Genomic DNA, 12,564 nt, shown 5'->3' on the forward strand with positions numbered 1-12,564 from the left:
ACGAAGGTGAAAACTACACGCGGTGTTGTTCGTTTTCACTCGAGCCGCCGATTCGTAGAGAGCGGCTTCTTGGCCGCAGAGAAGCTCCTGCCGTCGCCGGCTCTGTGAAGTCTCAGAAGGGAAAGCAATCACGCGATGAGCGGATCGCGCTCAGCTCCTCTTCTTTCAAATTCATCGAACGTCAACAATTCGCGGGAAACTACCAAACTCTCCGGGCCGCTCTGAATACCAACCGAATTGTGTTCCCAAATCCGATATTAATGAACAACTTGAAATTAGCGGACGTTAATGTAGAACGAAAACAGTATAACATCGATCAATTGAATCTTTTCACCGATTCTTGTGTTGAAAGTGGCGCGTGTGTGTTCTTAAAATTATAAAATTCTTTGCATATTTCTGGTACATCAATACCGTGACTGTAATAATTTATCCAATTTTAACAAAAACCAAGAGAAAATTAAACCACTAAATAAATTAGCATCCGATCGCTAGTAACTTTTTTTTTTTTTTTTCTCTTTTGAGATAAACAAATTTGTGAAGAAGGTAAAATTTATCGCGCATCAGGATATCTCGAAACCGCAAAGTTGGGGAATAAAATTACAATGCCTGCCGCCTCGTCGATATACTTTAACTCTGAGGACTCTCAGAGGTCTTCGGCGGACGGATCTGAGCCAAGTTCTTCGACTTCTGGCGGCAGGCGGCGATACATCGATCCCTGGGATCTGGAGAACTACGCGTATCTCAGACGTCGGCAAATCGAGGTAGTTTTACCCCGGTCAGGCGATGCGGAGGGAATACAGAAGGTTAATTTGACAAGGCAGGTCAACGAGTCTGGCAGTGACACATATTACTGGTGAGCTAGTGAAATTTAATAAGTTTCAATTAGAAAATTATAATAAGGGCGATGGAAATCGGGGTGCTGTGAACTGTTGCCATTTTCGGAATGATTTGAATTTGCATAAATTTTTAAAACTCTTCATCTCCGTTTGACCGTTACGACTGTGTTTTAACTAGCAGCTTTCGAAATCGATAGAGTAGAAAACATGTCATTAGTATGAATATTTGGGTATAATCACGATATTCAAAACTCTCGATTTCCAAAGCTAAAACATGAACTAAAAATGAACGAATGAAATATCTGCCAGAAAATCTTATTACTGTAGACGATTTTTGTACACGGATTATGTAAATTAAGTTTCATTTTAACAGTAGAATGATACGAAAATTTGGTACTAAAAACAAAATTTCTTTCGTATAATCGAAAATATCTTGTGAAATTTCTATAAAGAAGATTTTACTACCGTGAATGTGGTTATTTTTTAACTGAGTAAAAGTGTTTTTATACAAAAAGTAGTATTTCCTGTAACCGCAATTAGAATAGCGTAAGCGCGCATAATTACCGCGCGGCGGTTTGACAATCCGTAAAGTGAATAATTAAATATTATGTAAATTGAGAAAGTTATATTTGTCCGTGTACGATCGCGAGTAAATGGCGCGAGGTAATCAATGAGGACCAGCATATACACGGTATAATTGATTGCATAAAAATCATTTGCCCTATACAGAATTGTGAAGCGAGCTAGGCATAATGTGAGACAGATATAAAAAAAATTATCCCATTTAAAAAGTTCCACGGTAAAAAAATATCGATATGGTTGTAATTTGGATGTATTACTAAGTTATGAAAATCTTTCAATTTTTAGTCCATTAGGTATAACTTTTACGAGAAATACATTGATGAGTTTTATCACTTCTTCGAATTCTTGTTGGCCTAGCGTCGTTGAAAAAAAATTTTTTTAAAATTTCACCTCGTGTTATTAGTGTAAAAAAAAGTCCGATCTTCTCGAATATGTAATTCATTTTATGACATAAATTTTTGGATAGCTTAAAAATCAACGCGTTTTTTCGACATTTCGGATCACGTATGTATAGAAAAAAATGCCCAACAGGTACCCCATGACGACAGTCTCGGGGGAAACTTCAGGCTACGATTCATCCAGCCCCGTGGACGAGCTCTATAATCTCGGATCATCCCATCAGGTCAATCAGCCGCTTTCGTACCCCATGCAACAAGCCACCTACGAAGAAGATGCCCGGTACGTCACGTCGAATCCGGTCTACGTCCCGCTTTCCGGTTAGTATTTACTTACCTCCACGTAACGTCCTCGAAGTCGAGTTTTAAACCTGGTTCAAACTCATTCAAGGAGTCTGTAACAAGTGCTGAGTAAATTGATATAATCAGCTCTGAAACCGAATGGAGCTTAAGAAGTGTATCCAGAAACGGCTTTTATTACACATTGGTCTTGCAATCGACTGATGCTTATTTCAATATTCTCATGTTCCTTCTCGCCGTTTCGTATTTATCTTCTTCCATTCAACTTATTATTCGTTTCATGTGTATACTCATACATATATGTATCATTCATTCCTTGACTTACTGACAATGAGCAAGACTCACGGTAACTGCGGGTAAGTCTTGTGCAATCACCTGCGCTACTGTTGTACAGACCAGTAACTGCACTACGATTCGTGAGAAAATTTTTCTTTACTTGCAATAATATAACACTTGAACACGGTGTTGGGACATAAAATTCAGGTGCAATAGTGCCAGTATAAGTACACGTTATAAAATAGGGGTAAAATGTATGTTATAGTGAGAGAAAAAAAAAAATCACTGCGCAGGTAGTTGCCGTAATTGGCAAAATGAAATACATCAAAAGAATTGCAGAGAAATAACGTTCATGTCATGTATAAGTGGAGATTTGAAGCACACTTCACTTCTGTCGTAGGAAAACTTTAACTGTTGCGAGTGATTGGACATAAAATACGGAAAACTCTTACAATATTCTATACACTAAACCGATCATTTCTAACAGCTTGTAGAAATTTTTCAAATTTCTCTAGTACCATGGGTAAAATGCTTTTGAGAACGTGATCCGAATGAAAAAATGAAAACGCTGTCACTGATCCATCCGAGCGAAACGATCGATGGATTGTTGAACACACTCCCTGCGAGTTGAAAAATTAGGTAAAGATCTGGGAATTCGAATCGTTCTAAAATATTGGCCACGAAATTTTTTAAAAAGCGTATAATCTGTTCAAGTAGAGGCATTTGACAAACAGCGCATAGATTTCATCATCTAAATGATCGTACACCATGCATCGTGTTCACAATACATAGAGCCACGAGATCTCGCTGAGAAAATATTAAATTACCGAGCAACTTGATTAATTAGACGGTGGCCGGTAATGAGATACTGATTACTGACGGACTGTATCCTGGCGCCATTCGTTTCAGTTAAGAATCTTAAGCTTGTCACGGGACCAAATAACCCGCGATATGATAGCCGAGAGACGCTTTGTAAGACGTGGAATTTTCTCCGGCCTACTTATACGTTAGTATTGCCCGCAGTTGAGTTGGTTTTTTTATTTAGTAGTGCCTGGAGGAGAAACCCATCTGTAAAATTAACCACTTGTCGTCAATCATATACGAGCCCGTGTAATTCCAACGTGAGATTAGAGAGATTTCTACTAACGCGTTTATGCCACTAGCTTTCCGGTCCTAATGGCTAGGTCATGGTCAGGCGGCTGCAACGCTGCGCTAATAGACGTGACAGGAAGTTAGTTTCTCGGCAATTTGAGAGACGACGATTGCAGTCCCGCGATGGGAAAATTCGTGTGAATAAATTATACATTAGGTATTATTTATTGGGTACGTCGGAGCGCTTTTATGGATTCACGTATACACGGTATTAATTCACAACGAATTTCAATGAAAGTGGAATCCGAATTTATTTCCAATTTGCTCGATCGAAATTAATGTTATCTTAGATTAGATTAATATTATAATTACATATTCACCGGCAACGTCGACGGACTTTATAGAAGTGTTTTAATGATGTGTAATTTTTTATAAGCATTAGTATATATAAGAATGTGATGTTTCTTCTTTGTATAGAAATCTCTAAAAGTGTTTCAGTTCTTTTACTTATCCATGTAGAAAAAACCTATTTACAACTTACGGCGTAGAAATATTCTACCTTCCTTTCATCAATTTTTACTCATTTTTATCTTGGAAAGTCGGATTGAACATTGCTCTAAAAAGCCTATAATAGAGATAAATAGCTGGGGACAGTTTGCACGCTAGCGCGAGCGCATAATGAGTATTATAAATGAACCGAAGGATGTAAAAAAAAAAAGAGTCACTACTCAGACGGTCATGCTCTGGAACACTTTCGAATAACTTAAGCAGTGTCATTATATAGATTGCACTGCGTTTTTGCTACTCCATTTGACGGGTAATGCTTAAGGGGGAATTAACGAAAAGCAATTTCGGCGAAAATTATGCTGCAGCCGGCGAGTAAATTCCATTCTCGGATGAAAAACAACTTTCGAACGAAACCGCGAAAGGATCTGCATTCACCTGTTGAAATGGTCCAACCACCTCGAGCCTTGGACAATATTGTAAAATTTCGTCGCAACCTCGCGACGCAATGATCGTGACAATTCGCTGCACCTGTAATACGCTGCGCCACTTTTGTTCGTATAGGAAAATTCCTCTGGTTTGAGTGTAAGTCGTTCTTATTTCTTATCGTCTAATGGCGCTTCTTTTAGTATTGACCCGAGGCTAATCCGGTTCGGAAAACATGAGGTATTTTAGATGTCAATTTCACAAGGTCGAATTCCTGCGTGAATGAGTATATCTGTAAGGTTTACTATACTGTATTAGGCATGTACGGCAGATGACATCCGGGTGAAGTAGAGGAGGTGGTTTATTAGTTTTTTCCTAATCACCTAATTCGTTAGATCGTTTATCTCTGCTTTATGTATTCTGTTAGCGATCTACAATTCCGCGAGAGCTAAACGCTGGTATATAAAAGATTCTTAACTGCTTGTACGCATGTTTATAATTCATTATACACACACATTTACCAAATGATCTATTCTCACGTAGGCCGAGTTGCTGAGACGTGAAGGTATTATTGATCAACGAGTCATCGTCACTTTCGCTATGTGGTTATTGCAACGATTCGAAAGCTTCGATCGGGATTGTCTGCAGAATAGTAAATAGCTTGCGAGAATAAAGGAAACGCAGTTTTGCATCAAGATCATGTTTATGCAGTTGGTGATACGGTGTAAGGTGGTAATATATTGATCCATAAAAGTTCTCTTTAAAACAGAATTTTAAAACGGTTTAGAACACCTATAAAATTCTCCTACTTTTGCAATTTTAAAACCTGTACTCATTTTCTCTATTACTAATACTAGCTCTTCAGGTTTATTGGGCTTTCAAGTTTTCCTCTCAGTGAGATAATAAAGTAAAAATTTTGGGGAAAAATAGTATATTGTGTGACAAGAAGGCAAACTCGGTCTTTTCGGGCCGAGCGTAAGTTTGCAATGTGAGTCGTGGGTGAGCCAAGAACGTTGCCTCCTTGTTGTAAACGATTTTTTATATAACAAGAGTATTTTATGCGTATTTTCACAGAGCACAAAATTGAGGTTAGGGTCGAGTAGTGACAGATTTGTTCACGACAGCGCATGCGCGAAGTACAGAAAATACCGTTTTTAACTCCTAGGACTTAGAAGTGGTCTTTTCAGTACTCCGCGCATGCGCATTCGCAGGCACACTCTACAGCCTCACTTTCATAGAAACGGGTACTTTGTGTACGGAAAACACGCATGGAAAAAAGCGTAAAACATGCTCGAGTCATCTATACTAATATTATAAAGAGGTGAAGTTTTTTTGTTTGTTTGTGTGTAGCGGGTAACCTCTGGGACTGCTGAACCGATTTTAAAAATTCATCACCAACAAAAAAGCTAAACTATCCCTGAGTGCCATAGGCTATAATTCATTTTGATGAAAATAAGTTTTTAGTTTGAATTCTCAATAATAGTAAATTAAGTCGGAAGAAAAAGCACCGCTTCACTGCTTTATCGGCGTGCTCTGATCACATGGTTGGATAACGTGAAATATAACATTAGTGTGATTTGATAGATAACTTTACGTTTCGGAGATACAAAGCCATCTTTTGTACAAGCTCGAAGCGGATAAACTCGTACGGGATTAAGCGTACATTTAACTTAGATTTGTCTATCCTTGCGAAGCTGGGATGGATCGGCTAGTATAAAATAAATTTCTAACACATATTTTTCAGTTTTTCACACCTTGAACGTGAACATTTTTAGCAAATCATTTACAACAATGTATTGTAGCTACCAATACATGCGTAGAAGAGGCTAGCTTATACGTCCCGCGCGTATATTTATAGTATGATATAAAATGCGTGAAGACGATCACAGAATTTTGTAGATATGCTTAAAGGTCAATACACATACTTAATATGCTGAGAAATTGAGTAATTCTGATCGTGAACGCTAAAAGGTCGCCAGAACTTGTAAGGTGTGCTTAGTTGCCGCTCGCTCAAAATTATACTCTTAAACCAGACATTATAGTGTATATGACTTTTGCAACGCCTTCGACATACGCGGACGTCAACCTGTTCCTTCGTCACAACTTTCGATTTTCTATGACTTTGAAACAAAATTCTTTGCGTACATCTGAGAATTCCATATTCCATCTTATCTACGTAAAAATTTAACTCGACCGAAGAAAATTTTATAAATTGTACGTACAATTAAATTACTATTATTATTATGATTAAGTCTCCCACATTTTAAGAACATGCAACAACGTTTGTGAGGCTGTATAGTTATATTTATACGTTGTTTAATTTTGCTTTCTTTCAAAGTTTTTAAATCTATATGTTAGCGATTAGAACAGCTAATTTGTATATTCGGTTTATTGTTAGTCGCACACTTCGCAAGGGTTGTCGGGTAATGAGAAAATCTCAATATCATTCTGAAAACATTGGGCTTGACTCTTGACACACTTAAATCAGCAGTAAATCCACTGTTTTCAGATATGGCGTTGTGACGTAGCGTGAAACTAAACTGAATAGACTATTTCGTATAATTAGTGCGGCAATAAACTACAGGGGCAAATGAATAGCAAAAGGATATCCTTGAAACAAATCAGGCAGGTTTTGGCACGCGACCTTCGATTTTTTAAATTGGACGATTAAATTGAAGCGATTTACACGTAACTGTTCATCTTTTTGCACGACGCTAACTTTATTTCACTCTTTTATTCCCATTTCTCGAGGACAAATTCTAAGGCATAAAATTCTTCGAAGAAAAAAAAAAGACGTCATAAACACAGCACGTAGTGTTTTCATACCTATAGCAAAGTTAGTTATATGCTCGATTCATTTGCAGATATCGAATATTCTGAAACCGCAGTTGAACCACACAACGTGCCAAATGTTCTCCCAAGACGCCGGAATAGACTGATCAAAGATATGGCGCACTATATGTAAGTGACTGTTCTTTTATGACTTAAATTTTGAATGTGAAAGTTGCGCGAAAATCGGAGCACACCGAACTGCATGTTTAAGAGAAGACATGAGAATTATCCGTCACGCGAATGAGATGATAAATATATCTTCTGTCAAACGAGACGCTGGTATTTTTCAGGGAAGAGTGTCCATGTCCGTTTCATGGACCCCTGCAGCCGGAAATCACGATGGCAAAAGACGCTACAAGCGTGAAACAGGCGAAACAGCTGGGATTGAACACCTACGGACACCTCAGGATCGACTACGCCAGAAGCTGGAACTCGCTGCATCGCAAAATGAAGAAATGAACATTTAGTATGTCTGTATTTAAAGAGAATGTAAGTTATACTCTCGTGACTTACGACGAGACAGCTGGAGAATAGGAATGCGTTGTTTTGCTATGGGTATTTTATTAATTGAGTTAGATGTGTATGAAGCCACAATCACTGCAGACGATTTTCAGTGCACATTTAACTCAAGAAGATATAACTTTTATGCGGTAGTGAATTTCTAGATTTGAATTAAATGATTTTCCATTAATTCTATTAAATCATACACAAGGATGTATTGCTATGTTATCACACATTTGAATGGCTCCACCCTGTTGACTGTTATTTGATTTTAATATATAATTTTTCATCGTTAAACAGGTGTTTTCCATATTAAATAAATGAATAATCTGATCGCTTGAAAGCTGTAATGATAAGGTATAAGATGGATCAGATATCCATCGGTATGTCGTTGTTAGAAACGAAGAGTTTCCTTTTTGACCCAGTACCTTTTCCTTTTCCCCTTCCACGACCTCTTGTTGCACTTCCCTGTGACTTGATCTCCACCGCCAGCTCTGGCCACCTGAGAATAATTTGGGTTCTTTAAATCTGCACAATAATTCCAGGTCTCTGAGTGTGTATCACACTCAAATCATATACTGAGCTGAATTTTAATGTCAGAACAATTTTTATGATTATAATAATCATCAATATGAGACACTGGTCACACTTTTTATTGACGTTACGTGGGGTTGTCAGACTCTTCGGGAATAGGAACGGATTATCCTCAGTAATTCTGACTTCTGAAGTCTCATGTCTGCTTTGGGTCAGATGACGAATCTGTGAAAACAGAAGTTGCAATAAATATACCAGTATGCAGTACACTATTTGTAGTCAATCGATTAATTTCATTTTTAAGTGCAGAAAATAAAAACAAGTGAACCTTCTCATTGGCATCTCGCAGTTTAGTCTCATAGTCAACAACTATCTGCGTAATGCTCTTCTGGTGCAACTCACTCTGTTCTGATATCTTTGCTCTTGCTGCTCTCAACTCTACCTCTAAATCTTGAACTGTCACAATTAATATTATATCAGAGTTTTGAGTTTAGTACCATTTTAACGATCAGTTGTATCAATATTAATCTTGTAATATCATGTTTAGAAGATATTGAAGAATAATGAGGTTTTATACTATTGTAAAGGACCAAAAGAAACAATCATTTGAGTCTATTAAATGAAACTGAGTGCGTTTATGCTACTCAGAATGCATTCATATTTCTGATTCTTAATGACAAGAATACTCACTTTGTTTCCGATTCTCTTTACGTAATTCGTCCCTATGTTTTTCATTCGATGAATAAAGCACGTCATAGTCACGCTTCAGCTGCTCATAAGATCTGGTAAGGCGGTCGTTTTCATTTTTGATTTGCTTCATGGCAGATATATCCTTATTGGCATTTTTTAGCTTAGTCTGCAATGTCTGAAGCTGCAGCTCTTGATCCGTAAATACTTTTACAAGGTCAGCAGTCCTCTGAGTGTTAATAAAATGCGATAGAGATGATGCAAATATTCATTGCAATTAATAAATTACCTTTTTTAACGCGAATGGTTTAATAATGCAAGTTGTTTATAAATTCTTTAACCAAAGATTTTCCATCTGTTCATTCATAATGGTCTGGAAGAGAGACGAAGTTGTTAAGATAACCTCGGAAACAAGATTCGCACTTATGAAATGAAAAAAGGAACGAGAAAATTTGCCCGAGGGTTGATTTCTCTGAAAACCTAAATACTTACCATGCGAACGGAAGTAAAATCGTCTACCAACTTCTGTAGTTCCGGGTGAAGACTATAGTGAGGGGACATCGCTGAATTAGCAGAATTAGGAAATTTCAGTGATCTACCCAAGTGACAAATCGGAATAGTTCCCAACTTATTATTATACCGTGTTCCCTACGAAGGGAAACCCAAGTAAATGGAGAACTGGACAAGTTTCGTTCCGCCGAGACGAAATGGAGCGGAACGTGGAACTTAACCAATGTATGTCTAAAGGTGCGTTCCGAAATTATGGCAGTGTGAAAACTTCCTCGGCTTGGAATCGAATTAAATGACCTTGCCTAGACTAATTTCCCCGACGGATTGCAAAAAATATATTCCGAGCTTCGTAGGGCCCAATTGCTAAGAAAACTCGAAGAAAATGTGGAGAAATGTAGTGATTATTTACTTTCTTCCAGGTTACAAGAACTTGTAACGATACAATATCATACATATCGTATCCTGCATAGGTGCATGGCACCTGTACGTAGACCGTGAGTTAAACTATACTTACAAACTACAATAATTACTTGGTACGATCGGCGAGCGCTGATTTCATGGGCTGATCTTGACAAACTACACTAACAGCTATCCCATGTAACATTTTTCATATTCTTCTTAACGTAACGTTATTCTGCACTTCTTTCCCGTTACATAATTGCTTAGACTTCTTATGTAATGTTTGATAATTTTTCTGCAATACTGTAATGATTCAAATATAACCACTCACTGTACACGGTACGATCGGATTAGGTTAGACCCAAAGAGTGGGGCACCTGGTCGCAAATTTAAGGAGAAACTTAGGTGACTTGGTCTACGTCTCTCCAGGAGGAAGGAGGTGCGGAGGTTTTCCTCTCTGAAAAGAACTCGTAATCGATCCGAAATCGACCAATTAAAAATAATAAAGTAAATCTGAACTACGAGGACATACCTATTAAATTAAAAATTAAACACTCCAAAACCCAAGCCCAAATTTAAAAAGAGACGATATAGAACGAGAAATAATCAAAGTGCAATAAACAAATATAGTGCCTTGACGAAAGACGGTTATTGACAATTATTTATAATCTCAAGCATATCCACCAGTTTTAACCATATACACTGTTTCAAACCATATACACCTGGAATGAATGAATTGTGGAATGGATGAATAAATGAATTTTGAACCTAATGACGGCTCATGTGTGGATATATTTATAAATAAATTAAAATTTTCACTCTACTACTCATAGATTATAGAAGATTTTTAATATTGATTTCGAACAATTTTTAATTTCAAATAATCTTATAATACCTTTCATCTTTCACTTCGATACTATTTAGCAACTTGGTGAGGGTACAATACACTGATACCTGAACACTTGCACTGTAAATAAGGCATATAAATAAACAGCTGAAATTTTATACCTATCGATTTGTGATTTTTCTTCCCCGCCATTTCGAGAGCTGCGTGCATGTCTCAAGTATTTTGGCCATAGCTCTTAAGCCATTTTTGGAAGGAGTTGGCCCAAACATTATAAGATTTTCGGAGCTAGGGAACTTTTTAGTCTCAGATTCGATTTGTATGACCCTTTCCTGACTAATTGGATCCCCAGGAACTCAGATAACGCAGCGAAAAGAGCGTGGGATCAACAGGAGAAAAATTACGAAGAAATAACCACCTGCTGGAAAATGCCGAAAACACAGGTTCTCGTTTTTAGGCTCTAACTTTTGATGCGTTGATCGCAGTGTATTGGGACTACGCCCAGCCGATTTCTCTCGCAAAAGTACGTCGGAATAGTGCATGAAAGAATTTATTCCAGCACTTTTCAAAATCGCGAAAATTTTCGCCAAAAATGCAAAGGGGTTAGCCTTACTTTTTTTTTCATTTTTCGACCAAAAAACTTTTGGTCTCAGATTCGATTTGTATGACCCTTTCCCGACTGATTGGATCCCCAGGAACTCAGAAAACGCAGCGAAAAGAGCGCGGGATCAACAGGAGAGAAATTACAAAGAAATAACCACCTGCTGGAAAATGTCGAAAACACGGGTTCTCGTTTTTCGGCTCCAACTATTGATGCGTTGATCGCAGCGTATTGGGACTACGCCCAGCCGATTTCTCTCGCAAAAGTACGTCGGAATAGTGCATGAAAGAATTTATTCCAGCACTTTTCAAAATCGCGAAAATTTTCGCCAAAAATGCAAAGGGGTTAGCCTTACTTTTTTTTTCATTTTTCGACCAAAAAACTTTTGGTCTCAGATTCGATTTGTATGACCCTTTCCCGACTGATTGGATCCCCAGGAACTCAGAAAACGCAGCAAAAAGAGCGTGGAATCAACAGGAGAGAAATTACGACGGAAAAACCACCTGCTGGAAAATGTCGAAAAAACAGGTTCTCGTTTTTCGGCTCCAACTTTCGATGCGTTGATCGCAGCGCATTGGGACTGCGCCTAATCGATTTTTCTTGCAAAATTGCGTCTGAATAGTGCATGAAAGAATTTATTCTAGCACTTTTCAAACTCGCGAAAATTTTCGCCAAAAATGCAAAGGGGTTAGCCTTACTTTTTTTTCATTTTTGGAGCCGAATATTTTTGGTCTCAGATTCGATTTGTACGACCCTTTTCTGACTAATTGGACCCCCGGGAACTCAGAAAACGTAGCGAAAAGAGCGTGGAATCAACAGGAGAGAAATTACGACGGAAAAACCACCTGCTGGAAAATGTCGAAAAAACAGGTTCTCGTTTTTCGGCTCCAACTTTCGATGCGTTGATCGCAGCGCATTGGGACTGCGCCTAATCGATTTTTCTCGCAAAATTGCGTCTGAATAGTGCATGAAAGAATTTATTCCAGCACTTTTCAAAATCGCGAAAATTTTCGCCAAAAATGCAAAGGGGTTAGCCTCACTTTTTTTTTCATTTTTCGACCAAAAAACTTTTTGGTCTCAGATTCGATTTGTATGACCCTTTCCTGACTGATTGGATCCCCAGGAACTCAGAAAACGCAGCGAAAAGAGCGTGGGATCAACAGGAGAGAAATTACGAAGAAAAAACCACCTGCTGGAAAATGTCGAAAACACAGGTTCTCGTTTTTAGGCTGTAACTTTTGATGC

General features: G+C 38.0%; 2 protein-coding genes across 2 annotated transcripts; one reads left to right on the forward strand and one right to left on the reverse strand.

Annotated features, from left to right (window-relative positions):
- The first annotated feature begins 64 nt into the window (after positions 1 to 64).
- Positions 65 to 7,702, forward strand: LOC124219633 (uncharacterized). Its single transcript, XM_046627485.2, has 4 exons — positions 65 to 853; positions 1,950 to 2,134; positions 7,276 to 7,372; positions 7,534 to 7,702. Exons 1-4 carry the CDS (start codon positions 603 to 605, stop codon positions 7,700 to 7,702), a joined length of 702 nt encoding a protein of 233 aa, XP_046483441.1. The 5' UTR covers positions 65 to 602.
- A 411-nt stretch (positions 7,703 to 8,113) lies between these two features.
- Positions 8,114 to 9,620, reverse strand: LOC124219634 (paramyosin-like). The gene is made up of 5 exons (XM_046627486.2): positions 9,458 to 9,620; positions 8,969 to 9,194; positions 8,607 to 8,734; positions 8,394 to 8,503; positions 8,114 to 8,246 (listed from the first exon to the last, which is right to left on the reverse strand). The coding sequence occupies exons 1-5, from the start codon at positions 9,524 to 9,526 to the stop codon at positions 8,114 to 8,116; spliced, it is 666 nt and encodes a 221-aa protein (XP_046483442.1). The 5' UTR covers positions 9,527 to 9,620.
- Positions 9,621 to 12,564: the final 2,944 nt, after the last annotated feature.

The sequence above is a fragment of the Neodiprion pinetum genome, chromosome 5 (assembly GCF_021155775.2).
Source record: "Neodiprion pinetum isolate iyNeoPine1 chromosome 5, iyNeoPine1.2, whole genome shotgun sequence".
Classification (NCBI taxonomy): Eukaryota; Metazoa; Arthropoda; class Insecta; order Hymenoptera; family Diprionidae; genus Neodiprion; species Neodiprion pinetum.

Coding starts and splice junctions, on each gene's coding strand:
- LOC124219633 (XM_046627485.2), top strand. CDS start 603: ATGCCTGCCGCCTCGTCGATATACTTTAACTCTGAGGACTCTCAGAGG. Junction 854..1,949: donor GGCAGTGACACATATTACTG/GTGAGCTAGTGA, acceptor AATGCCCAACAG/GTACCCCATGACGACAGTCT. Junction 2,135..7,275: donor GGTCTACGTCCCGCTTTCCG/GTTAGTATTTAC, acceptor ATTCATTTGCAG/ATATCGAATATTCTGAAACC.
- LOC124219634 (XM_046627486.2), bottom strand. CDS start 9,526: ATGTCCCCTCACTATAGTCTTCACCCGGAACTACAGAAGTTGGTAGAC. Junction 9,195..9,457: donor ATTTTACTTCCGTTCGCATG/GTAAGTATTTAG, acceptor ATTAACACTCAG/AGGACTGCTGACCTTGTAAA. Junction 8,504..8,606: donor TGCGAGATGCCAATGAGAAG/GTTCACTTGTTT, acceptor CTGTTTTCACAG/ATTCGTCATCTGACCCAAAG.